This window comes from Lepidochelys olivacea (assembly GCF_965140295.1).
Source record: "Lepidochelys olivacea isolate rLepOli2 genome assembly, chromosome: 17".
Classification (NCBI taxonomy): Eukaryota; Metazoa; Chordata; order Testudines; family Cheloniidae; genus Lepidochelys; species Lepidochelys olivacea.
This window is the reverse complement of record NC_140427.1, coordinates 16,907,047-16,934,542: the sequence shown is the minus strand read 5'-3', so window position 1 is coordinate 16,934,542 and position 27,496 is coordinate 16,907,047. Positions and strand designations below refer to the sequence as shown.

General features: G+C 44.9%; 1 protein-coding gene across 1 annotated transcript in view; it reads left to right on the top strand.

The window, feature by feature from the left end:
- SPNS2 (SPNS lysolipid transporter 2, sphingosine-1-phosphate) overlaps window positions 1-27,496 on the top strand; it is a 176,491-nt gene that overhangs the window by 43,148 nt on the left and 105,847 nt on the right. The window contains exon 2 of the mRNA XM_084650941.1: window positions 6,691-6,756. Coding sequence (XP_084507067.1) covers window positions 6,691-6,756 — 66 coding nt within the window. The remainder of the gene's footprint in view (window positions 1-6,690; window positions 6,757-27,496) is intronic.

The following is a 27,496-nucleotide window of genomic DNA, read 5'->3' as shown; positions in this document are numbered from 1 at the left end:
CGCCTCCCAAGTGGAGGCAAAAAACCTAACTGGCTTCAAGATTGAGCTTGGTATATTTATGGAGGGGGGATGGGATGATTGGACTGCCTACAATGGCATGTGGCCCATTGGCAACTACCAGTAGCAAAAATCCCCAACAGCCGGAGACGGGACCCTAGATGGGGAGGGATCTGAGTTACTACAGAGAATTTTTTCTGCCTGGAGGATCTTGCCCACATGCTCAGGGTCTAACTGATCGTCTCACTTGCAGGTTTAAACTAGTGTAAATGGTGAATTCATAGAATCATAGGGTTGGAAGGGACCTCAGGAGGTCATCTAGTCCAACCCCCTGCTCAAAGCAGGACCAATCCCCAATTTTTGCCCCAGATCCCTAAATGGCCCCATCAAGGATTGAACTCACAACCCTGGGTTTAGCAGGCCAATGCTCAAACCACTGAGCTATATCTCCCCCAAAAAGCAGCCAGTTCTGACCCCGATGTGATTTGAACACACACCCTTCTGATCTGGAGTCAGACGCGCTACCGTTGCACCACGAGGTCAATATTCTCTGTAACTTGAAGTCTTTAGAGTTTAAACCATGATTTGAGGACTTTGGTAACTCAGCCTGATGTTAGGGATCAATTTCAGGAGTTAGTGGGTGAGGTTTTTTGGTCTCCAATGGGCAGGTCAGACTAGCTTATCACCGTCGGTGCCGACTCCCTGGATGCTCCAGTCCTGGAGCACCCATGGAAAAAAATTAGTGGGTGCTTAGCATCCACCGGCAGCCAGCTCCCCCCCCAGTGCCTCCCACCTGCCGGTGACCCCACTGATCAACTCCTCTCGTTCCCTTCCAGTGCCGCCTGTCCGCTGCAATCAGCTGTTCCGCGGCATGCAGGAGGTGCTGTGGGGGGCAGGGGAAGGTGCAGATACAGAGCACGCTCAGGGGAGGGAGCAGAACTGGAAGGGAAGAGGCGGGGTGGGGGCAGAGCCTGGAGCTGAGTGGGGCTTGAGCACCCCAGGGCAAAGGAAAAAGCCGGCACCCGTGATGATCATGATAGTCCCTTCTGACCTTAAAGTCTATGAGTCTATGTGCCCACCAGAACTGTTTCCACCTAAGTCCTTCCTTAAAGTCAGAGATGGGCTCAAGCTGCAAAAACTGGACATGAAATCTGAGTGTCACAGAGCTAGGGTCTTTCAGATTAGAGTTTGAGGTTAAACTATTGTAAAGAGAGAGGCAGCCATCTGCCAAATTGGAATCTGGATCTTGAGTCAGGTGTCAGACACCCTCAGATTTCGGAGGCATATGGTGTCAGCCCCAATTCTCCGTTCATTTGCTTTACCATGTATTCTTCCACACTGCTCACTATGTATGAAATGCTCATTCCAGTTCTCCCTTTCCTCCTCCAGATCCCTCTTTCAAGGTTCCGATGTCCACTTCTAAACTTTTTGTTAGGAGCTCAGATATCACAGTGATAATACTCTAGATAAATATAACAGAACTAATTATAATAGTCAGAATAAACAATTCTAGTCATTTCCTCCTCTGGGCTTTATACCGCATCCTGTCTTCTCTATGTCTGCCTGTGTTTTGTCTTCTGCAGCGCCAAGCACACTGTGAACACTTAACTGTGTCTGATTCAGGGGATAAGCTGTTTGAGGCAGGGAGGTGCCATGTTTCCTGTGTATTTGTTCAGGCCTGAGTACAGTGATGGTGCTTGACAAATAACACACCATAATTATAATAATAATAATGTATATGTGTGTCGTAAACACATCCCCTACAGTAATAGTTTATGGCAAGAGGCCATTTCTCACGAAGGGTGTTGCCTACCTGTTAGCTTGTCACTGTTGTTCCCAGCTCCTCCTGAGACACAGAGATGAACTTTCTAATTAGAAAAGCCTTTGTCTGCCACATTTGGCTGCATCCCTTTCCTCAGCTGCATCAGGTGTTGTGCTCCAGTGGGAGACGTCTATGCACAGCTCAACGAACAACATGATTGTTTCCTGTGGCCCTGGTGCGGGCTCCAGATTATCTCCACCTTCCCACTGTCCAGAAGCACAGATCTGAGAGCAGTGTAGGAAAGAGACAAAGGCACTGTTGTTGCTTCTGTTTTTACCTGCTTTAAAAAAAAACCTCTCCTCTCTCAATTGTGCCCCTGAATCTTATTAGAGATCTGGGTGAGTCACTGATACGTGGTATGCAGACAGAAATAAGCAGAGCTGAGCAAAATAAGGAAAGGCAGGAGTGTTTCCCCAGCATAATAGGAACACAGTGAGGAGCAATGCTCTCTCTTCCACTAGAGAAAAACTCATTCTGTGCATGTGTTACATCTTCGGCTCCCTGCTGCCTCCAATTTACTATTCCAATTCCTATATCAAAACACCTGTGCTCCAAAGGGCTTAAAGTGCAATAGGAAATTCATGCCAATTAATCATGCAGATCTCCATAAACCACATGAGACTGTTTCCCCCACCCCACCCAGGAGGAGTATGGCTCTGTTGTCATATTTCACTGACGAGTGGAGAGCCCTCCCCAACCCCACAGCCCCCCTAAAATGCACCCTGTAGAGCAAGCAAATCCCCTTGCTTGAGAATCAAAAGAGATGTAGACCAACCCTAGATTTGGTCTTTGGATTCAAGTGTAACAATGACTGGAACTTCAATATCCATTCAGACCACAGCCTGATGGAGTTGCTGGTCAGCACACAGCTTTATCAGAAGAAGAGCTTGAGGGATTACAAATGGAGAGCAAAGCAAAATAAAATATGTTCTCTTTCTCCCTCCTTTGGCTCTACCATTGCCAGAATCTTTTAAAGGGTTAATGTCACTTTCTGATTAAACCAGTACTATGTAACCAGTGAATCCTGCCTATCTGTTTTCCTGGGATGGAGAGGCATTATTCTTTGCTTCCTGGCCTCAACTGTTCTGTGTTACAGTTTCCGTCCGTCCTCCTCAGAGGTGGCTGCATTTTAGATGTAATAACTGTGTATAGTCTATAGTTTCATCCCTTCCAGCTTGTAAAGCACTTCGGGATCCCTCAGGAAGAAAAGCACTTTATAAAGGTAAACCCATGATCTTTATATAGACCATTTCTTTATAATGACTAGAAAGACATCTGCCTCTTTACTAGGCAGGCACCATTATAATCCCTTCCGCCCCCGTTCAGACTTCTGATGTCAATCTAAACCGCTTTTCTATACTCCGCTTTTCTTTCTGTGGCTCTGTTTTCTCGAACACCATGTTCTCCCCAGTAATGTCTGATATTTTTTATGCATCTCTCGGGAATTTTAGAAAATCATGGAGTTACATGGAGGTACATTACCCTAAGTGTCCTCTTCTAAGACAGCCTGTGATATAAAAGCCCTTATGAAGTGACCAGCATATTTTTAGCTTGTGCTTGCCTTATGTGCTTAGGAATTCTCAGCTCAGAGGTATAGATCCTGCCTGATGATGACCCACATGGCTTTACCATGAGAGACCACTCTTCTGAATGCAGGCTTCTAACTGCACTTGGGAGAAGAAATCAGGTGGTGCCCATTAGAAACCAGCACCAGCTGCTCTGAAAATCTTTCCATCAACTTCAGACCAAACTTGAGAGCTTTGTGGTTAGCAGTGCAATCATACTGTCACTGGCTTGGCATTGCACAGCCTGGGCTCTTTAATCTCTCTGAGATTTATAGATAATGCTAATAGGCAGTCTGTCTCAGGGGATTAATGTAAGCATTAAAATTCCGGTTCATCGGGATTTCAGTGGGAGTCGAACTCAGGGCGGAACTTGGCCCTCCGTTGGCAAAACAGAGAGAGATCACAACACAGTGGGTCTGGTGAGCAGCTGGGCTTCCACCAGGGTAATGGTCTTTCTACCAGGGAGCAATTGCCCTTGGATCAGCAGATAAGCACACATCTCTTTCCCTACCTGACATGGCTGCCCTTATACCCAGCCTTGCACTGAATGTGTTTCTGGAGTTATGTCCATTGCCTCCATCAGACCATAGGGAGTTTAGAACTTTTGGTGACCTTGCCTTGTTTTGCATCTCCAGCTGGAGTAGCTGTGTGAAACTAGGCTGCGGAGAGTAAGGGCTAAGTACGGGCAGGAGTAGGTTCAGTTTCTGCCATGGCAGCTGAGCAAGATTGAGTGGTGATGGTAAACTCTGGCGTAGATAGTAGCAGTGGTGTTCCTTACCTAATAGGGAATATGGGATAATAATTTACCTGCTTTTTGGGGATGTTGATGGGATTCATTTTTGTAAAGATGAAACTGTCGTCATACCCTCTTTGAATGCATCTTACTTGTCTATTCCCAGATGAGCCCCCGCGTCCTTTATAGCCACAATTTGGCCAGCACCAGGGATTGAACTGAAAGCAGGAATCACGACCGCTTGAGTTAGAGAGCCAGGCCCTTAAGCTGTAATAGACTTGTATTCTCTTGGCTCAGGCATCAAAGGGAGTATAGAACACACTCTGACCCCAGTGGGTTACACTATGTAGATGCAAAATTATTTTCATCCCTCAGATTCTGCCTAGATGACTATACTCCGGTTATTAATGAAGCAAAAAAGGAAGCAAGCAGCAAAGGATGGTGGAAGGGTAGGAATGGGTTAAGCCTAGGGAAGGTGAATGAAGAATTGTGACAGTGGAGATTTATCTGTGATCCAATAACAAACCAGAAGTTCTGGAGGGACTGGTAGAATTGTATACATCCTGAAATTGTAAAACACAGCAATGCTTTCAAAGCAATGTGAGGTCATGGTAGAAGAATAGAAATGAAGGGAGATGATACCTCAGGTCAGAGATATAAAGATCTATGTCATTCAGAGAATTAAGGAAAGGAACTTGTGGGGAATATGAGACTAAATTATTGTTGGTGGACAGAGATTGGAGTCATTCTAAAAGCAACCTGAATGCTATCGTCTGGAGTAAATGGTGCATTATTAGGTTACCCAGTTGGGACACAAAATGGGTTTCTTTTCTCCTTCTCTTTGTTCTTTATTACATTTTTTTAATCCATGAATTTTCCTGCTACCATCCCAGATATATGGGAGTAATGGAAATACTTGTCTCTGTTTTATCTGTCTTTGTTCTTGTTGTTTGACATGACTCCTGACTGTTCTGAAAGTTAAGATGTTTTATGGCCAATGAGATCCAGTTAACTTTGAGAGTTGCTTCTAATGACCCTTAGGGACGAGCAGAATCCTTCTGGTTAAAACCTAGGGCCAGCTTTTGAGCTGGATCTGAACTTGTTTAGGTGTTGAATACAGTTGGGAAAACTTTCCAGTTTCTTGAAGAGAGGGTTTCCGTGCATTTCCTAGTTTTGGTAGAAGCCACAAGCAGCAGTTCCACAAGTTAGGCAATTTATGTGCTGTTTGCTATCTGGCCAAAACAAGGACGTGCTAGAAATTGAGAAAGCAAGTGAGTGTGCATGTTCCAGGCCGGAGAAGTTGGAGTAACTTTGCTTCAACTTTGGACAAGCATGGAAGCCTTTGGATCCTTATCTGACCCAAATGGAACCTCTGAACCTTTGGAGACATTTGCCCATCATAAGTAACTGTAAAAGACTATGCTGCAACAACTCAGCACACCTTGACTTATGGCTTGCAAAGCCTGGCTGGACTCAATGAGTCTACTACAACATCATTCACATGGCTAAATTTGTGAGGCCTTCATACCCCTGTGCTGGGTGCAGTATGAGAATCTAGATGTATAAAGTAGATACTTCCTACAAAATATACATGTAACACTCCAGTGTGTTTAGACTGTGTGCGTGTGTGGGTGCGTGTTGATGTATTTTGTTCAATTATTTTAAAATAATGTCTAGTCACTTTTTCCCCTTTTACTAAACCATTGATTTCATTTCTTTCCCCCCAAAATATCAGAAACAAGAGTTCACCAAAGCTGGATAAATGGTGAAACCAAGGCTCAGAGAGGGGATTTGCCCAAGTCTGACTGCCTCCCAACAGAGTGTCACTTGAAACTAGTCCCAGGTTTGCTTGAAAAGTTTGCGAACCATGGTGAAATATTTGAAGAACTTGATCTGAGTTTTGAGAGCCAGTGTGGTCCAGTAGATAGGACACTAGGCTGGTGATCAGGAAACATGGATTTTAATGCTGGCTCTACCTCTCACCTGTTACATAACCTTAAGCAAGTCACTTTATTTCCATGCCTCTGTTTCCTCTCCCACCCTTTGTCTGTCTTGCCTGGTCGAGTGTGAGCTCTTTTGGGTAGAGAGACCCCCTCTCCCTATGTGTCTGCACAGCACCTAGGTGTTGATGCTACTGCAGCATAAATAATAAATAAGGAACAGGGCAAGGCAAGCTTCTCATACATTTGGGTTTCATTGTGAACATTTTGCACTCTATTAACCTGCTGACACTTGTTGGTAATTTACTGGCCCCAGTTACCCCCAAAGTTACAAACATGCACAAGAAAGAAGAAGTCAATTAGGGTGACCAGATAGCAAGTGTGAAAAATTGGGACGGGGATTGGAGGGTAATAGGAGCCTATATAAGAAAAAGCCCCAAATATTGGGACTGTCCCTATAAAATCGGGACATCTGGTCACCCTAAAGTCAATGCACAGGTTCTGAACGTTGTTGTGTGTTGTGAGTTGCTGCAGGCTTTGCAGGCCCTCCTGTTGCTGCCCAAAACCACATATCCCTGCAGCACATTTCACAGGAATAAGGCACTGAGTTTCTTCTCTCCATTTTCTCTACAGGTGTATTACTAGACATCCAGCAGCACTTTGGAGTTAAAGACAGTGGGGCTGGCTTGCTACAGACAGGTAAGAGTGTGCATGTTTCCCGGCTATTAGGTTTATTTTCTCTTTCTTATGGGGTGTTTTCTAAGGCTTCTTGAGCGAAGGTCGTGCTGCCCTTGCATGAATGTATTTGCTTTGTTAAATCATAATTGGCGTTCAGACTGCTCCTAGCTCTGAGTGGCTGTGCTGGGCTTATGTCTAGCAGTGGCTTCATTTGCAGCGCCCAAATTTTCACTGGCATTGGACAGGGCCGGCGAAGTCTGCTGCAGCTTCAGCTTACCAGTTCATACAGCAGGGATGGCGCAGCGCAACAGGGAGAGCGAGTGAATGGCTGGTCAGGCAGCTTGTGGGAATTGAATCAAGGGAAAGAAGTACCAAGCCACAGTAAGAGAGACAGCCACATGGACTGGTATTAGGGAGGGTACAGTATAGGTCAGCCGTGGGGCCCTTTTACTTAAACTTCTGCTGAAAGAGAGTGGGCAGATGGTATTAATCACTTATGGCATTGTGTACAGAACATGCTGATCATGTGGTCTCATGGTCATGTGTAGCACAAGCTAGCATGATGATATGAAACCATTCATTTTATTGACCATAAATATGGCACTGAGAACTACAGAAAGGGTTAATAGCCATTGCACCCACTTAGCTCAGCATCCTGTTGGGTTAGTTGATGAAAACAGACACATTTGACTTTCAGCCACTAACATCAAGCACTTTTGTCTTTGTGTTGAAGTGAGAAGGCTTGTTAAAATCCAAGTGCACTTCCTTTTTGTGTTGCAAATAACTACAGATGGATCTGGTCAACTACAGGATAAACCTGTATGTTGTGATCCCTGGGTGTGGTGTGGTCTTGATTGACACCTTGGCCAAGTGGCTGAATTCAGTGACTTTGAGGGGCAGCGCTAGGTGGACGGTCATAACAAAGTGTTTGATTTTGTTGGGGAGGAGTTGACACAGTCACTGAGCAAATGCGATATTAGGGGGAAAGAGCTGGTTTGGGACAGTGGCAGAATTGTTTGCTGGAGTCATGAAAAGATGGTGCGACTGCTGTTGCACTTGGGTTTTTCTGTTTCATAGCCCTGTTCAGGAGTGTACATCTAGATTAGGAATACAGTGTCTCCCCCAGAAAGGATTGGATGGAATCCTAAGCCTTCTCTTAGATTGTAAGCTCTGTGGGGCAGGGACTGTTTTATTGTCCTGAGTTTGTACAGCTCCTACCCCGATGGGGTCCTGGTCTGTGCCTGGGACTCCTGGATACTATTGCTATACAAATAATAAATCATCATAACCTACAATAGGACTTTTCTAAAACTTTTCCACCTCTGGTTTAGCTCCAATGGGAATGGGTGGAAATGCCAGTCTAGTAGCAAATTGCAGAGAGGTCTGCAGGCTAGCACTAAATGGCTCCATTTAGAGAGGGATCCTTGCAACACACTAAGAGTTAGTGGTGCTTGGCACTGGGTGGGAATGGCCCAAAGTTTGCATTCTAAGAATGAGTTGCTCTAGCATCATGGGTACAAGAGCAAATTATCTGCCATCCCTAGCTTGTTAATACTCCATCAGCTGCTCGCCTCTTGGAACAGCAGAGTTCAGCTAAACCGATGTGCGTGATACATGTCAGGAACAGAAGGCCTGAACTTTATAAATGTTGCTAATTAGAAGTGGTATCAATCAGTTATGCCCAAAGCGGAACTGCGTATCTGTTAGGCCCTCCTCTACAGCAGTTATTTTTATTTATTTATTCTGCTCTGAGGAAGAGATCCTCAACTCACCATGAGACACTGAGCACCTCCAATAAAACATTCTGGCAGAAAATTGCACCCTCCAAAGCAAATATTTAATCTTCACTCCTCTCACTGGATGAGAAGCTTTTACAGATTATTTATGAGTAGCAAGTGTAGAAAGAGCTGGGCTCCTAGAAGGCATCTCATATATTAATTGTGAGTAGTAGTAGTAGGATTGATTTCTGTAGGAAAACAGGCAGGCTATCAGAAAACATACCATTTAGATGTGTCAGCCTTTTCCTCATTGTGAGATTGCTGGTGGGAATGCAGCAGTCTTTGTCAGCAACCAAATGTTGCTTGGCAAAGAAATATCTTCTAGTTCTTGGCTGCTCTGAAAGTTGTTCCCATCCAATGAATGATCAGTGGTCCTACCTGTGACAAATTGGTGGTTGCGGTCTGGTTCTCGATGTCTATGCACCTCTGTAGCACCTTCACTCCAAGGATTTATAAACACAGTGAGGGCCTGATCCTGCCATTCTGACTTAGGTTGAATAATGACTTTCCCTCTGAGTATTTGCACTGGGTTAATAGGACTGCTCACAGAGTAAGTGTGAGTAAGAGTAAGTGGCTGTTCACGTAAGGGTGGACCCTCAAGTGTTAAGATAATTTTTACTGCCTGCATCTTACAAATGGGGAAAATTGAAGCATAGAGTTAGTGATTTGACCAAAGCTGCACAGGAAGCCTGCAGCAAAGGCAGGAGTAGAGCTTGCATCTCTTAGTCCTCTTCCTTAAACTCATTACTTCATCCATCCTCTTCCAAAGAGTAAAAAGGCCTTAGAGTCAGAAATAGCCTCTGATCCCCTCAGAGGTGGTCCCTCCAGTCATTGCTGGGGGTGATGTGGGGAGAAAGGCTGCTCATCCTGTTCGTGCCCTATGGATAAAGGGAGGATTTCAGTTTTCAGGGTTATTAATCCTGCCTTTTAATGAGCAACAAATTAATTTAAAACCTCCTTAATGTGGAGGAATAAAAATAATATGACGTGCTTTGTTAGTTCTTATCACTCATCAAATAATCAAGCTAATTTCTCATAAAAAAACCAAAACCCTCTTAGCTGATCAGACAAAATGCCATAGAAAGTTCTTTTGGGCCCGATGGTATTGCAAACCCAAACAGAGGAGGAAAAAAAGAAATCCCCCAAAGGCAAGCCATATGCTCCTGAATTCATACACTCATCCACACACGCATGAACTGTCTCTCAAATCACTGTCTAAACACATCAGAATTGACTTGCACTCATTCTCAGTCTCTAGGCCCAAATGTTTCTGGATAACACAGGTGCCTGGTATCCTGGCAGGGAAGAGAGGAAACCTGAGTTGTTTTATTTTGTGCACTAATTAGGACTTCAGATCTGTAACGTAAGCTGCTCTGAGGAGCACAGTAACGCCTCGTGTGATGAAATCCCCTGAATTCCAGTGCCTCCGCCATCAAAATGTAGTAATCTCTGTTAACAAGGATTCTGCGACAGCGAAGGGCGTGCTGACAGATGGATCACAATTGCTGCTTGCTCAGTATTTTTGGGTGATAGGCATGTAACCATGTTGACCCCAGAACTTCAGTGATCTCTCGATGATGCTTACATTGAGAGTTGAGCCTTTTTCTTTTTCAAGTGCTACATGCATTTGCTGCTATGCAAATAATATTAATTTGTGCTGAGTTATCCCTGAGGCTTGTGCATGAGTGTTGCGCCGTGTGGGTTTTTTATCTTGAGGTTCCTTTCATTTCCCACCCTTAGCCTTTGCTGTGCGGAGAGTGGATAAGGCTGGCTGATATTTAGATGTGTTACAGAATTCTCTTGGCTAGTTGAGTGAGGGCAGCTGTGATCAGTCAGGATGATTGTTATAAGCTGTGCCATGCAAAAGGTGATTCCGTAGTGCAGAGTTGTGAGGGAGGTGGGTCTAGAACAGTGCTGGGGGCAGAGAGAAGCTCCTGGAGTTGAACACTTTATAAACCTCATAAACTGGGGGGGAGAGGGGAATTAGGTTTATAAAACTATTCAAATTGTCTGTTTCTTTTGGTTTAAAAAAAACCCCTGAATCATGTTTTAAAAACTCAGATTTCTAGGGGTAAGTCTACACTGCAGGTAGACACCTGTGACTGGCCCGTGCCAACTGATACAGGCTCACGGGACTTGGGCTAAGGGGCTGTTTAATTGCCGTGTAGACTTCTGGGCTTGGGCTGGATCCCGTCCTGTAGGACCCTGCGCGGTGGGAGGGTCCCAGAGTTGGGGCTGCATCCTAAGCCTGGAAGTCTACATTGCATTTAAACATCCCTAGCCTAAGGCGCTGGCTTCGCTACGGCGCTTACAGCGGCACAGCTGTAGTGCAGATGTTCTACACGGACGGGAGAGAGCTCTCCCGACCACTTAATTACTCCAGTCCCCGCCGGCAGCAAGTGAGCTTCTTGCGCCGACATAGCTTTGTCCTGCTTAGGTCATTGTAATTTACATCTCTCAGGTGGTAGCTTATTCGCACCTCTGAGCGAGGTAACTTACACTGACGCAAGCGGTCGTGTGTATGTAGCCTCAGCCTCAGAAGCCCGAGTCAGCTGGCCAGGGCCAGCGGCAGGTTTTATACCGCAGTGTAGACATATCTGACAATTAAATCTGTGCTCTGGCTTGGGGATGAAGGTACCCGATACCCGCACGCCAACCTGTATGAATGGGTGCCCTGTACACTATATTGTACTGCTGATAAAAAAATTTTCCTATCCTTCCTTCAGTATCACCCTTGTTTTTTCACATTGCCTACTTTCCTTTTCTCCCAACAGTGGTTTTATTTTCTCTTTGCCCTTTTCCCCTGTCTCTCTTTAAGTGGAACACAGAGCTGATGATGATAGTACCTGTCTCTTACACACTGCTTCCTCTGCAGAGCTCAAACTGCTTTACAAAAAAGGGCTAATGATGTTTGCTCATTTTAAAGATGGCGAAGGAGGGACGGAGGGAGGGAATTGTCCATGGTAACACAGTTGGCTGGGGCAGAGCCAGGAACAGCTCCCAGCCAGGGCCAACTTTTGAACCTATAACATTTGAAAGGATTCAAAATTTGACCCTGTGAGATTCCTTAATGAGCACCATTCTCTTCCAACACTAAACAGTCCAAGCTCTGAGCATGACAGAGGCAAGCCACGTAAAGCTACCTGGCAGATGGGCGCAGTGTATGCTGGTATTGCAGTCAGTTTCAGACTACCAGCTGGCAAAGGACTGTGGGGATGATTTGAAAAGCAATAACAATGGCTATCTTCAGGAAGGCTTTGGTAATATCAGAAGAGGAAGTCCTGCTATCCCGAAGCCAGACGGATGGGGTCAGGAACAAGAGGAGGAAGGGAAGGGAGTAGTCTGAAAGGACTCTCAAGAGGAAACCATGCTTTGCTGTCCGGTGTAGAGAGAAAATAGAGTACCACCCCTGAATCCCGTTCAGTAGATAGCTTTCCAGGGAGTCTTTGTGATGTCAGGCTTGACCTGAGCTCACATTCCCCCAGGGGTCGTTTCCTAGTAGACTCTCCATGTAGAAGTATCGGGAGGCGGGGGTAGCCGTGTTAGTCTGTATCCACAAAAACAACAAGGGGTCCTGTGGCACCTTAAAGACTAATAGATTTATTTGAGCATAAGCTTTTGTGGGTAAAAACCCCGCTTCTTCAGATGCACGGAGTGAAAATTACAGATGCAGACATAAATATACTGACACATGAAGAGAAGGGAGTTACCTCACAAGTCGAGAACCAGTGTTGACAGGGCCAATTTGATCAGGGTGAATGTAGTCCACTCTCAATAATAGATGAGGGGGTGTCAATTCCAGGAGAGGCAAAGCTGCTTTTGTAATGAGCCAGCCACTTCCAGTCCCTATTCAAGCCCAAATTAATGGTGTTAATATTGTTAATCTATCCAACCACACACTTAGCCTGGCGGAAGAGTCCGTCCTATCTCGGGGGCTCTCTTTCTGCCCCGTCACCCCCACGAACATGATACAGTTCTGCAGTAATCTGGAAGCCTACTTTCATCGTCTCCGACTTAAGGAATATTTTCAACACTCCACTGAACAGAGCACTGACCCACAGGAACCCTCCTACCAACACGACAAGAAAAAGAATTCTGCGTGGGCTCCTCCTGATGGTCGAAATGACAGACTGGACTTCTACATAGACTGCTTTCCGCAGACGTGCACAGGCTGAAATTGTGAACAAACAGCATCACTTGCCCCATGACCTCAACTGTACAGAACGCAATGCCATCCACAGCCTCAGAAACAACTCTGACATGGGGGGGAGGGGTAGCTCAGTGGTTTGAGCATTGGCCTGCTAAACCCAGGGTTGTGAGTTCAATCCTTGAGGGGGCCATTTGGGATCTGGGGCAAAAATTGGGGATTGGTCCTGCTTTGAGCAGGGGGTTGGACTAGATGACCTCCTGACGTCCCTTCCAACCCTGGTATTCTATGATTCTAAGATTATAATTAAAGTGGCTGACAAAGGAGGTGCTGTAGTCAAAATGAACAGGTTGGATTATGAACAGGAGGCTGTCAGGCAACTCTCCAACACCACATTCTACAGGTCACTGTCCTCTGACCCCACTGAGGAGTACCAAAAGAAACTACACCATCTGCTCAAGAAACTCCCTGCTACAGCACGGTAACAAATCTACACGGACAGACCCCCAGAGCCCTGACCGGGGTATTCTATCGGCTATCCAAGATCCATAGACCTGGAAACCCTGGACACCCCATCATCTGAGGCATTGTCACTCTTACAGCAGGATTATCTGGCTATTTGGACTCTCTCCTCAGACCCTACGCTACCAGCACTCCTAGCTATCTTCGAGACACCACCAACTTTTTGAGGAAACTACAATGCATTGGTGGTCTTCCTGAAAACACAATCCTGGCCACCATGGATGTAGAAGCTCTTTATACCCATATTCCACATGAGGATGGACTACAAGCTGTCAAGAACAGTATCCTTGATGAGGCCATGGCACACCTGGTGGCTGAGCTTTGTGACTTTGTCCTCACCCACAACCATTTCAGATTTGGAGACAACTTATACCTTCAAGTCAGCGGCACTGCTATGGGTACCCGTGTGACCCTACAGTATGCCAACATTTTTATGACTGACTTAGAACAATGCTTCCTCAGCTCTCGTTCCCTAATACCCCTACTCTGCTTGCACTACATTGGTGACCTTTTCATCATCTGGACCCATAGAAAAGAAGCCCTTGAGGAATTCCACCATGATTTCAACAATTTCCATCCCACCATCAACCTCAGCCTGGACCAGTCCACACAAGAGATCCACTTCCTGGACACTACAGTGCTAATAAGTGATGGTCACATAAACACCACCCTATACCGGAAGCCTACTGACTGCTATACTTACCTACATGCCTCCAGCTTTCATCCAGACCACACCACATGATTCATTGTCTACAGCCAAGGTCTACGATATAACCACATTTGTTCAAACCCCTCAGACAGAGACAAACACCTACAAGATCTCTATCAAGCCTTCTTACAACTACAATACCCACCTGCTGAAGTGAAGAAACAGATTGACAGAGCCAGAAGAGTACCCAGAAGTTACCTACTACAGGACAGACCCAACAAAGAAAATAACAGAACGCCACTAGCCATCACCTTCAGCCCCCAACTAAAATCTCTCCAACGCATCATCAAGGATCTGCAACCTATCCTGAAGTACGACCCATCACTCTCACAGATCTTGGGAGACAGGCCAGTCCTTGCTTACAGACAGCCACCCAACCTGAAGCAAATACCAGCAACCACACAACAGAACCCACTAACCCAGGAACCTATCCTTGCAACAAAGCCCGTTGCCAACTGTGCCCACATATCTATTCAGGGGACACCATCATAGGGCCTAATCACATCAGCCACACTATCAGAGGCTCGTTCATCTGCACATCTACCAATGTGATATATGCCATCATGTGCCAGCAAAGCCCCTCTGCCATGTACATTGACCAAACTGGACAGTCTCTACGTAAAAGAATAAATGGACACAAATCAGACGTCAAGAATTATAACATTCAAAAACCAGTCAGAGGACACTTCAATCTCTCTGGTCACTCGATTACAGACCTAAAAGTCGCAGGTTTCAGAGTAACAGCCGTGTTAGTCTGTATTCGCAAAAAGAAAAGGAGTACTTGTGGCACCTTAGAGACTAACCAATTTATTTGAGCATGAGCTTTCGTGAGCTACAGCTCACTTCATCGGATGCATACTGTGGAAACTGCAGCAGACTTCATATACACACAGAGATCATGAAACAGTACCTCCTCCCACCCCACTGTCCTGCTGGTAATAGCTTATCTAAAGTGATCATCAAGTTGGGCCATTTCCAGCACAAATCCAGGTTTTCTCACCTTCCACCCCCCCACACACAAACTCACTCTCCTGCTGGTAATAGCCCATCCAAAGTGACAACTCTCTACACAATGTGCATGATAATCAAGGTGGGCCATTTCCAGCACAAATCCAGGTTTTCTCACCCCCCCACCCCCATACACACACAAACTCACTCTCCTGCTGGTAATAACTCATCCAAAGTGACCACTCTCCCTACAGTGTGCATGGTAATCAAGGTGGGCCATGTCCAGCACAAATCCAGGCTTTCTCACCCCCCCTCTTTTTTCCCGACACACACACACACACTCACTCACTCTCCTGCTAGCAATAGCTCATCCAAACTGACCACTCTCCAAGTTTAAATCCAAGTTTAACCAGAACGTCGGGGGGGGGGTTAGGAAAAAACAAGGGGAAATAGGCTACCTTGCATAATGACTTAGCCACTCCCAGTCTCTATTTAAGCCTAAATTAATAGTATCCAATTTGCAAATGAATTCCAATTCAGCAGTTTCTCGCTGGAGTCTGGATTTGAAGTTTTTTTGTTTTAAGATAGCGATCTTCATGTCTGTGATTGCGTGACCAGAGAGATTGAAGTGTTCTCTGACTGGTTTATGAATGTTATAATTCTTGACATCTGATTTGTGTCCATTTATTCTTTTTCGTAGAGACTGTCCAGTTTGACCAATGTACATGGCAGAGGGGCATTGCTGGCACATGATGGCATATATCACATTGGTGGATGTGCAGGTGAACGAGCCTCTGATAGTGTGGCTGATGTTATTAGGCCCTATGATGGTGTCCCCTGAATAGATATGTGGGCACAGTTGGCAACGGGCTTTGTTGCAAGGATAAGTTCCTGGGTTAGTGGTTCTGTTGTGTGGTATGTGGTTGTTGGTGAGTATTTACTTCAGGTTGCGGGGCTGTCTGTAGGCAAGGACTGGCCTGTCTCCCAAGATTTGTGAGAGTGTTGGGTCATCCTTTAGGATAGGTTGTAGATCCTTAATAATGCGTTGGAGGGGTTTTAGTTGGGGGCTGAAGGTGACGGCTAGTGGCGTTCTGTTATTTTCTTTGTTGGGCCTGTCCTGTAGTAGGTGACTTCTGGGAACTCTTCTGGCTCTATCAATCTGTTTCTTCACTTCCGCAGGTGGGTATTGTAGTTGTAAGAAAGCTTGACGGAGATCTTGTAGGTGTTTGTCTCTGTCTGAGGGGTTGGAGCAAATGCGGTTGTATCGCAGAGCTTGGCTGTAGATGATGGATCGTGTGGTGTGATCAGGGTGAAAGCTGGAGGCGTGTAGGTAGGAATAGCGGTCAGTAGGTTTCCGGTATAGGGTGGTGTTTATGTGACCATTGTTTATTAGCACTGTAGTGTCCAGGAAGTGGATCTCTTGTGTAGACTGGACCAGGTTGAGGTTGATGGTGGGATGGAAGTTGTTGAAATCATGGTGGAATTCCTCAAGGGCTTCTTTTCCATGGGTCCAGATGATGAAGATGTCATCAATATAGCGCAAGTAGAGTAGGGGCTTTAGGGGACAAGAGCTGAGGAAGCGTTGTTCGCAATATTACAACAACAAAACTTCAAAAACAGACTCCAATGAGAGACTGCTGAATTGGAATTAATTTGCAAACTGGACACCATTACATTAGGCTTGAATAAAGACTGGGAGTCGATGTGTCATTACACAAAGTGAAACTATTTCCCCATTTTTATTTTTCCCCCTTACTGTTCCTCACATGTTCTTGTCAACTGCTGGAAATGGCCCACCTTGATTATCGCTACAAAAGGTTTTGTTTTTTTTTTTTCCTGCTGATAATAGCTCACCTTACCTGATCACTCTGGTTACAGTATGTATGGTAACACCCGTTGTTTCATGTTCTCTGTGTATATAAAATCTCCCCACTGTATTTTCCACGGCATGCATCCGATGAAGTGAGCTGTAGCTCACAAAAGCTTATGCTCAAATAAATTGGTTAGTCTCTAAGGTGCCACAAGTCCTCCTTTTCTTTTTTCGAAAACTTGTCTCTCTCACCGACAGAAGTTGGTCCAATAAAAGATACTACCTCACTCACCTGTGTCTCTCTAATATCCTGGGACGGACACAGCTACAACTACACTTCAGAATTCTTCTCTAGGCAGTTCTTTACAGCTCAGGGTTGGGGCAGATTGGGGAGGTCTGATGCATAAGCGGATTATCACCAGCATGTTTTTCACAAATTCTTGTGGTCCTTTTTATTTTTGAAGACATGAATCTGACCAGTATTTCTGTACTACATGCTTGCAAAAATAAATAGCTCAGTTAAAAATCCCCTTTTTAAATAAAAAACATGTTTACATTTTGTTTAGAATCTTAAAAAATGTTCCAATTTTACAAAATAAAATTGTAATGCTTTGGACATTTGCTCAAAAAATAGGACAATATTTAGTAAAAACAGGCTAATTTTGGCTTGTTTATGTTTCCAAATACCCCCCCCAAGTTAAAATCAGCCTGATTCTAAAACATACACAATGTAAATTTGTTCATACTTGCAGAAGTTTTTACAAAACCCTAAATGTCTGCGTTGCAAAATGACAGCAATACAGGGAACTCTTTCCTTTCTGAGATATTCATGCACAATATTTATAATACACTGTGCTCCAGATGTCTGGCAATTGCCTGCATTCTAGTTATTGAGAAAGAGACATTTGCTCTTGCATAAAGCGACTAAACAACAAAAATATTTCATTTCCCACTATAAAAGACTTAGATGAAATCCCAGAGTTTGGTGGAGGTATTTGAGGAGAGACGGGCAGGGTATTTTAAGGTGAATGTAAAAACCATTAGGGCTTCTGGTGGAATGGTAACTTCTCTAATTTCTGTGATGTGGGTCTCTCTCCTTAAATAATGTAGTCAATAAATCAAGTGAATATAGCACTGGTGAGAGGTGCTGGATTCACAGCCCTGGGGAAAGAGGTCTTAGATTTACTCACAGAAGCAGTACAGCATGGGCAATGGCAGTGCAAGCTTCTTCTCATAATATGCAGCCCATGTGCCTGGCCCTGCGCTAGAGTGAGATCAACACTATGGCCATGTCTACACTAGCGAACTTCCAGCGGCACAGCTATATCGATGCAGCTGTGTAGCCTCTCTAAGGGCTTGTCTACACTTACATTTTATATAGTGCTGTAACTTGCTGGCTCAGGGGTCTGAAAAATCACCCCCCTGAGCGCAGCAAGTCTGAGTGCTTTAATAAAGCGCTAGTGTAGACAGGCTCCCAGCCCTGTGAGCTAATCCCCTCGTGGAGATGGATTACCAGGACCACACTCGCACTTCAAACCGCTGCCGCAGGTGTGTTCCCAGTGTAGACATACCCTAAGCCGACAGAGAGAGTTCTCCTGTCGACGTAAAACCACTAAACGAGCGGTGGCAGCTCGTTTTTTCACACATCCTTGAGCAACATAAATTGTGCCGACATAAGGGGTAGTGTAGACATGTGCTAAGGATGCATCTTCTCTAGGGAAAAAAGGTAAGTTCTTATCTTGTGTTACATACCACTCATTAGCAACACAGGGTAAAGCCCTAGTATAGACAAGGCAGTTGGTAGTTTTCGCACATTAGCAAGTCAAGGTTAAGACTATACAGGAGCCTAGTGTTCACCTCAACTTGCTAACTCGTGTGAAAACTACAAAATGCCTTGTCTTCATTAGGATTTACCTTGTATTAACTGACACATGGTAACTAACACAAGGTAAGAACACACCTTTTCTCCTAGTGAAGACAAGGCTTATGAGTGAGAAGGCTATTCACTTTGCAGCCCATCCAAGCAAAGAGCTCTCTGGCCAGCCCTCCAATTATAATGGTGGTTTTGGTAGTATTAGACATTGGTCCACTAGAGACTAGATTAGGACTCTAAATAATTTTCCTGTAACTCACTGAGCTGCCTTCAGGCTCCAGTTCAGGAAAGCACTTAAACATGTATTTGTGTTCGACTGACTTTGGTGGGATTTAAGTACATACACCTCTACCCCAATATAATGCGACCGGATATAATGCAGTAAAGCAGTGCTCTGGGGGGTGGGGCTGCGTGCTCCGGCGGGTCAGCATGTCTGGCACTGACAAGCTGCTCTGAGCGGCATGTTAAGGGTGCCAGGCCAGGGCCGGGTTGGATAAGGGGCAGAGGGTCGCGGGGGAGCAGTCAGGGGACAGGGAGCAGGGGAGGGTTGGATGATTCGGAGGTTCTGGGGGCGGGGCGGTGAGGGGACGGGGAACGGGGGCATTGGATAGGGTGTGGGAGTCCTGGGGGGCCTGTCAGGGGGTGGGGGTGTGGATAGGGGTCGGGGCATTAGGGGACAGAGAGCAGGGGGTTGGGTAGGGGGTGAGGTCCTGGGGGTGATTTGGGATGGGGGGGGGTCTGTGGAGGGGGTGGTCAGGGGACAAGGAGCAGGGGGGCTTAGATAGAGGGTGGGGTCTTGGGAGGGGTGGTTGGGGGTGGGGGGTCTCTGGAGGGGGTAGTCAGAGGACAAGGAGCCGGGGCGGGGGTTGGATGGGTCGGGGGTTCTGAGGGGTCAGTCAGGGGGTGGGAAGTGACTATTAATAACGGAAATGCTCGAGGCCAAAGCAAATTTGATATAACACGGTTTTGCCTATAAGATTTTTTGGCTCCCGAGGACCGCATTATATCGGGGTAGAGGTGTACTTTAAATTAAGCATGTGCTTAAGTACATTCCTGAATCAAGACTTCAGATTGCAATTACTTCTTAGTTAACATCAGGGCTAAATTTGAACTGGTGATTGGTACAATGACTATTTGGCATGGGTGCAGATCTGAAAAATAAAAAAACAAATTTGTTTCAGGTCAGCCTTAAATGAAAGTGTTTCAAAGTTTCTGGTGAAGAGAAATGTCAAGAAAACTTTCATTTCAGGTTTACTTGAAACGTAACATTTCAATTTCAAAGTTTTTTAAAAAAAATTGAAGTGTTGGTGAGGGTTTTTTACATAAAGTTGAGTGAAATTCTGAAATGAAATGTCTTTCTTGAATGAAAAATTGGTGCATTTCATTTTGGTAATGCTAAAAAAAGCCATTTTGATATATCCAAATTTTTTTCCTTCATCCAGGACTTTATATGAATTAATACTGAGAAGAATACAGTTGTTGTTTGTAATGCATTTCATTTACATACTGTGCGTCACTCGAGGGAATCCCAAAGCAGTTTTTTTAGGTTATCTTTTCTCACACCCACCCACCCACCCACCCACCAAAAGAGCAACAGGGTTTTTTCTGTCCTAATTTTTTTTGCAATAATTCTCTCATTTTCTCAAAGCACAAACCTGCACTTTTGCAGCGCTCTCTGCAGTGTAACATACTGTGATGTGAAAAAACTAAGCAACTATATTCATTTAGGCTCAGATCTTGTGACAGGCAGTCAGGTTTGATCAGTGATTTCCAGTCAAATCCAGTGTGGTGTAGGTGAAGGTGCTGGTGATAGAGGTGGGTGTTTGATCCAATAGGTGTCATTTTCCTCTGATTCAGTATGGATTGAGCAACCCAGCATATTGTCAGGAGTGCTGTGGTGCTGAAGGCGTTCTTTCTTTGAGACAGCTAGCAGCCACTGATAATACCATGGCATTTGTTTTGCAGTCACAGGGATGTCCTGACCATATTCCAAGTGAGTGACAGTTTTGCCTATCTAAAATTCCCCATTTGGTTCCAGTCTGATATGATGATCTTTGGCTTTGGCCTAAACTATTGTGTATTGTTGCTGTGTGCTGGTGATGTGTTCTACATCAGAAGTGGCTGCATTTCAGTATGAAGTTCTTTGTCTGAAAAAGGGACACTCCTTTGAATTGTAATGTATGTACAAAATCTACATGCATGTATGTACCTGTGTGTGCAAAGATATCTGGAGACTTTAAAAATGAATTCAGTGCTGTTTGCCAGAGCAGTGTGTTTAAAAGTGAATGACCCTCTTCTCAGCCTTAGCAGTGTTATTAACCTGCAGAACTGGTTTCCAACTTGAGCAATAACACTGAATTGCATAAAAGGTGCATTACTTGAGCTGTTCAGGAGGGTTTACCCCCACCTTTACTCACACTTGCCCCACCCCCTTCTCGCTTTCTGGAGCACGTAATCCGGAGTGCTTTATGCTTGCTACAAGAGGAGTCTGAACAACACTGCACTGATTTGGAGTATTGTATGTAAGTGAAGTGTGCATGTGTATGTGTGAGAGAGAGACCTATCCCTGAGTAACTGCCTGGGTGAGACCACAGGAAAATACGCTGCAGCTGATAGGGAGGAACCACTGTATTTTCAGTGTAATTAGAGAGCAGTCACTGTTCAACCCCAGAGGAAATGAGCTCTGTGTCTCCTGCTTGCTTGCCTTCATTAGAGTTATTGTGGCTGGGTTTGTAATCACTCATGTGCAGTGATTGGACGCAGGAAATGAGCTACGAGGGTAAAAAGGGTTATTATAACGAACTAATACTCCACAGGACCGGTGGCTGTGCTGGTCGGCCAGTTGGTTTGTTAACTGCAGTTTAGAAAAGCTCACAAGCTACATGAGATGGTTCACACCCTGATAGAATCAGCAGTTCTGGGTTTTAACACCCAGCGTCTACATTTATGGTTAGAATCACAAGTAGTGGGCGTTGTCGTGGACAGGACACTGGGTTAGGACTCAGGAGGACCTGGGTTTTATTCTCAGCTTAGCCACTGGCCAGCTGGGTGACCTTAAATAAGTCTCTTATCCGCTCTGTGCCTCAGTTTCCCCATTTGTAAAACGGGGATAACGATATTGACCTCCTTTGTAAAGTGCTTTGAGATCTGTGGATGAAAAGTGCTATAATAAGACTTAGGTGGTATTATTATAATATGTTATGTCTAATGTCCCTCTCCTTTATAGTATCATCATTAGTACTCTGACTGCATCTGGCTGCGAAATGTTCTTTGTTCTATTGAAAATTTTCAATGAAAAAGTTTTTGTTTTGGCTGAAAAATTTCTTTTAAATTTTTCAGGTTTTCAAGGGACCAAAAACATTTTTGTTGCCGTGAACTGAAAAACTTCAGATGGAAACTGAATTTGGGGAGGTTGCAGAATTGTTTCTGTTTTTAGTTGCCAAAAGCAGGAAAATGTTTTGGTTTCCATTTGAAATGTTTCCATTTTTGGCACATGAAAGCAAAAAAAAGTTTGGTTATGAAAACCGGAAACATTTAATCAGAAATGGATACTTCGCATGGAAAATGTCAGGTTTTTGGGTTTTTTGGGAGGGGGCGGGAAGCCATTTTTCATTAAAAAAATGAAGTGCTTTGAATGAAAATTTTCAGCCTGCTGTAATCGCTTCTTTCCTCCCTAATCACTTCTTTCCTCCCATCTTTTCTCTCTTTACCTTTTCATGCAACACTTATTTCCTTGCACAGCCAGCATTTACTTTACATACCATTTCATCTCTTCCTTCTCATTCCGTGTCTCAGTTGAGGGTTACTCGGGACTGTGGCAGCTCACATTTGTTCTCTTGCAGTTTAACAATGTTTCACTGATCGCACTAATACTAATCTGATCATCCTGCAAAGACTTGCTGGAGACAAATCAGAAGTTGTATTAATAATTCTCCATCAATCTGTGCCGAGATAAAAGGTGCAGTTTAAAAAGATGGCTATAATGAAATACTGCTAGAAAAGAGTAGGTTTGTAGTTACATGAAGCAGACGGCATGGTTAGGGTAAAGTACTGGGCTCAGAAGAAAAGGGCTCTGTTCCCAGCTCACCCACTGCCCTGCCGTGTGACCTTGCACAGGGCACTTCCCCTCTCTGGCTCCCTCCCCACCCCCAACCCTTTGTTTATTTCGATAGTCAGTTCTTTGAGACAAGGGCAGAATCTGGCTGTGTGTACAGTGCCTAGCACTCTGGGGCTCCAATCTCAGTCAGGGTCTCTAAGTGTAATAACAGATGATGAGTTGTATTTGGTAAGTGATCTGTGAGGGAATGTCTACACCGCAAAGAAAAACCCGTGGTGTAGAGTCTTGTGGTCGGGGCTTGGGCTTGGGCTGTGGGGCTAAAAATAGCAATGGAGACATTCCTGCTACTGCTGGAACTTGGGCTGTGAAACCCAGCGAGGGGGAGGGTCTTAGAACCCAGACTCCAGGGGAGCAGGGAGTCTACAGTGCTATTGTTAACCCCGTGAGCCAGAGTCAATTAACCCAGGTTCTGAGGCTCGGCACCATGGGCTTTTCTTTGCAGTAGAGATGTGCCCTGCGCCCATCCAGAAGTCCTTCCTTGGACAGCAAAAGTCCTATTAAAGTTGACTTCACAGTGAAGATTGCAGACTTGGGTCCCCATTTAATTATTTAGATTTTCCTTTTTTCTGGGTGCACGTGTGTAATGTGCTCAAAGAAAGTTCTTGCTTTTCTCCTTCCCCCTTCCCAATTCCCACTTCTTCCGCAGCTTCCCACCATTGTGACGTAGATGGTCCAGTTTTATCACAGCTATTGATGGAGTTAGCTGGGACCTTCATGCCTTTTTACTCAGCAGGTTTATTGGCCCTGGATAGTGATATGAACAATACTAAACCCCTCCGTAGCATCAGATGTCATTGACTCAGTCCAATAAAGAAAGATGGGCACTATCTGTTTGACATGGCCATTGTCACAGTAAGTGCTTGTCTGAGGAAGATGGGAAAGTTAGAGGGCATCCTTGCAAAACATAGTGAACAAAAAAAGTAATTTCCTCTGTTAAGTTTCTGAATGACATGTGATGGATTAGAGAAATCTAAGTCTGATTGAGCTGAGCTCTGTTAATTCAAGTATTTTGGGCCTGGCTTTCCAATTTTACAGGTGTAGTTTACAGCATTTAGACATTTAACTCCCTGATTGTACCTGCAAAGCTAAATGGAATAAATTGCACCTGTAGAATTGTTCCTCAGGTAAATTGCAGGCTCAAAATTGGTGGCTGAGTTGAGGACCCTTTAAAAATCAGGCCCTTAAAACAGATTTTAGGTGGGTGGGGTGAAGGAAAGTGTGATGATGATGGGGGCCATGTACGTACTTGGGTAGACATAGCCACCTCATTGACTGATCACTCTTCCAAGTAAAATTGCACAGCAGATCTGGTTAGGTGGCTTTGCATTTCATTTTGAAAGGGTAGCTGTTGTTTTTTTACTGACACCTTCTCCCACTAATGTGCTGTCATTAGTGACATCTCCCTGGTGGGTTTTCTCAGAAGCAATGCGGGAGAGTTTAACATCCATCTGTTGCTGTATTGCTATGGTTGTGATTTTTAAGAATCAAAATAAGGGGACCAGCCATACAGTTTCGTTTGGCTTAGTCATGTGGGGGCCAGGCAGAGGAAATCTGTAAAGAAGCCGTGGCCTGTGGGGCTATTCTCTGCCTTCATCATAAGGTGAACACAGCCCCTCTGCTGGAAGGTTACTGCTCTGTGACTGTTGGTTTCGTTAATCACTGTCACTGAGCTGTCAAAATGCTGGGCTCCCCAGGATAAGTGGTAGACCCAGTGTGAAGTGGAGTAGCCCTGCTGGCTGAAGTGTGTCGCTGGGGTGTGAGAGAGATTGCAGAAAGCTAAGTGCTGGACCCTGCTCTCTGCTGAGCAGCGTTTCTAATACATGAGAGAGTACAGGGAGCCTCTTTTCTTTTCTCCATTCCTGTTAAGCTCCAAGACTCCAGCTGTGACCTTGCGAACCTTGGGGATTTCAGCCACTGGTGCAGTTGCTTGTGGCATGCAAATCCCTAGAGTGCAGACAGGATGACTTGCTACAAGCTGCAGTTGGCCGCAGTGCTTGAAATTGGATTGAGCTGCAATGGTGCAAATCCCTTTTTTACCTTTCTGTCCTTGCGATTTGACCTGATGCAGCTAGTTCGGTGTCTGGCCATTGCTACTGGAACTGGGGCAGCTCCCCAGTGCAGGCAACCCTTAATGCTATGTAGGCAGACCCACTTCTGTGCCAGCAGAGACTCCCCCAAGAAGTGTGACTTGCTGGCGATTGGTTATTGCCAGCTCCCCAGCTGGCTGACACACACGCTGCATTTTGCAGTTTATCTAATGGGATGTAGTGGGGGTGATTCTGTTTCTTTCTCAAGGATCAGCAGTGTGTGGTCCACTATACGCCCATTGCATGAAGTTCTGCCTTGCCAACAAGAATTGCAGAGCAGAGAAAACCCTCATCAGTGTTCCACTATTTCTTCTTAGAGAGCACCCTGACCAGAGAAGGATGTGGCCCAAAATTTATTTTGCATTCTTATATAACCATGGTCACTAGGAATGCTGCAGTGATGGGTAAACCTCAGAAGTTTCAGTTTGGTTTGGATGCTGATCTGAACCACTAGAGTCCGCTGACTGGACTGGAAATCACATGTGAGCAGCTTCTGGCTATGTCTTGGCTCTGGCAGGGATGGGAAGTGAATGCTTCTGAAAAGCATAACAGTTGTGAGTTAAAAATGGGCCAGTAGGCAGGGAGAAAGGGGAGTGTATATTATCCGCCCCAAATGGGTTTGTCCATCCCAGGCATGAGTTCACAATGTGTGAGAACGCTGGGATAAGAGGCTATGAAGTTGTATGGAGCTACAAATGCAGGTTCCTTTGTTTGGGTTAGAGTCCTGCAGGCACATAGAGGCTTTGCTGCTTTGGAACCATGTATTGTGTGAGTTGTTTCAATACATCTGTACCCTTGTATATGCGATTTGAAGTTTGGTTAAACTGGTGCTCCTCTAATGGGAAACCCTATTCAACCAACTGATGGAAACAGTAAAAATGTCATTCAGGGCCGCTGAATTTAAACTGCTTGTTGAAGATGTCCACATACAGATTTGGGCTCCTCTGTTTTTCCAGGCCCAAAACCTCAGAGTGACCCATGCATGTTGGGTCTAACTCTCCACTGTAGCAGTAGCTCCTTAATTTTCCAATCTTGATGTGCAAATATCATTTGCATTCAAAATCCATTGTTTCTGAGGGGTGCTCGAGTTTGGACACACAAAACTAACCACAAAGTTAAAGCTGCTTTGAAAACTTGGCTTTGCAACGCATCCCAGGGACAGTGAGACTAACTCCACTGATGTGCACATATAACCAGTATGTGTTTAGGTGTCCCCCATTCACAGAGGATAAGTCTGATACAGCGCCTACTACAGAATCTGGTTCTTTAGCTCAAGCTCTAAACTCATGATTTTAGCTCTAGAGGTCCACAGTTCAGTCCTAGGTGCCAGCCAACATGACAATCATCAGATTTGCAAAGTGCTATGAAATCATTGGATGGGGAGGGTGCTGAAGAAGGGAAAAGTGTTGAAGCTATGTAAAACTTACTGTGTGGGGGAAGAGCTGACTTTGGGATTGAAGGACTCAGAAGCAGAGAGAGAGAGAAAACGGGTTTCCCTGGGAAATGTATTGGCCAAATCTGCCCTCACTCCTGCTGAGGATTTTATATGATCCTAGAGGTGATAAAGCAGAATGTTACACAATGAAATGCTGAATTCACACGAAAAGCTCCCCAGTGAGATATACCTATGAGCTCGTTAATGTACTATGCTTACAGTGGGTTGGATAATAGAGTACATCTCGTACATGCGTGCTGAGAAAACACTCGCTTCACACGCTGAAGATACTTCTGTTTTTCTGGTTTGTTTTTATGTCACAGTGGCATCTGGTGAATTTTGTGTGGGTGAAAAGTGCTGGATTGACCGTCCAAAAGACTAGGGCCCTCATTTTGACCACAGGAAAGATATAGTGCTGGCAACAGCAGGACAAGTTCCCTGCACAAATTCAGTATGCATTGGACCATTCAGTCCTTGGCCTCTGCAGAGACTGCCAAGGAAGATGCTATCTTGGGTGGGATCTTAGGATGCCTGCAAACACCTGTCCCCTAAAGAATGGAAAGGACTGGGCTTCAAGCACAAACTAATTTCAAATGAGCTACTTAGCACTCATCAGATGGCATTACTTTTATCCACTGCATACTGAGGCCTGATTGAAACAAGCAATCTGGAAGTGATGGGCTCCTTAATCAAATAACAATCCCTGGAGCCATCCGGTACCTTTTTAAAAAAAAAAAAAGGAATAAATTAACATTAATGTAACTGATGATGCACAAGTATATGTTGCGTTTGCAAACCTTACACTCTACAGTAGTTTGCACTCAGCCTTTTTTTATTTTGGTAGCACTAGTTCTGTAAATAGAGCATAACAGTCAGAATAGATCTCCTAAATATGGGGGACACTTATCACGAGAATAGCAGCCCTCTATGGCAATTGGAATTGCTGATAGCCTTGATCTTGTCTAGAGGTCGTGTTTTGTATCTAGAGATGCTCCTGAGTTGCAAAGTTCAGCTCAAGCTCTTCAGTTGAATTTCCCAAAAACTGAGGGTTGGGGGTGTTTCCAGTTCACACAGTGATGCCACTTGGCTGTTAACAGGATGGTTCCCTTATAAATCAATAATGATCCATCCCAGGTCTCTCTCTAATTGGGATTGTTTGTTTTTAGTTCAAATTAATCTCAATCCAGGGATGCATCACTGTTTAACAACTCACCTGAATGAATTTGCCCCTTTGAAAGGGCAACCAGCCAATGTGAACAGATTGCTTTATAACTGCATGAGGCAATGCAGTTCCTAACTGCTGCCAGGAAAATATCGCCCGTGAATAATTTCTAT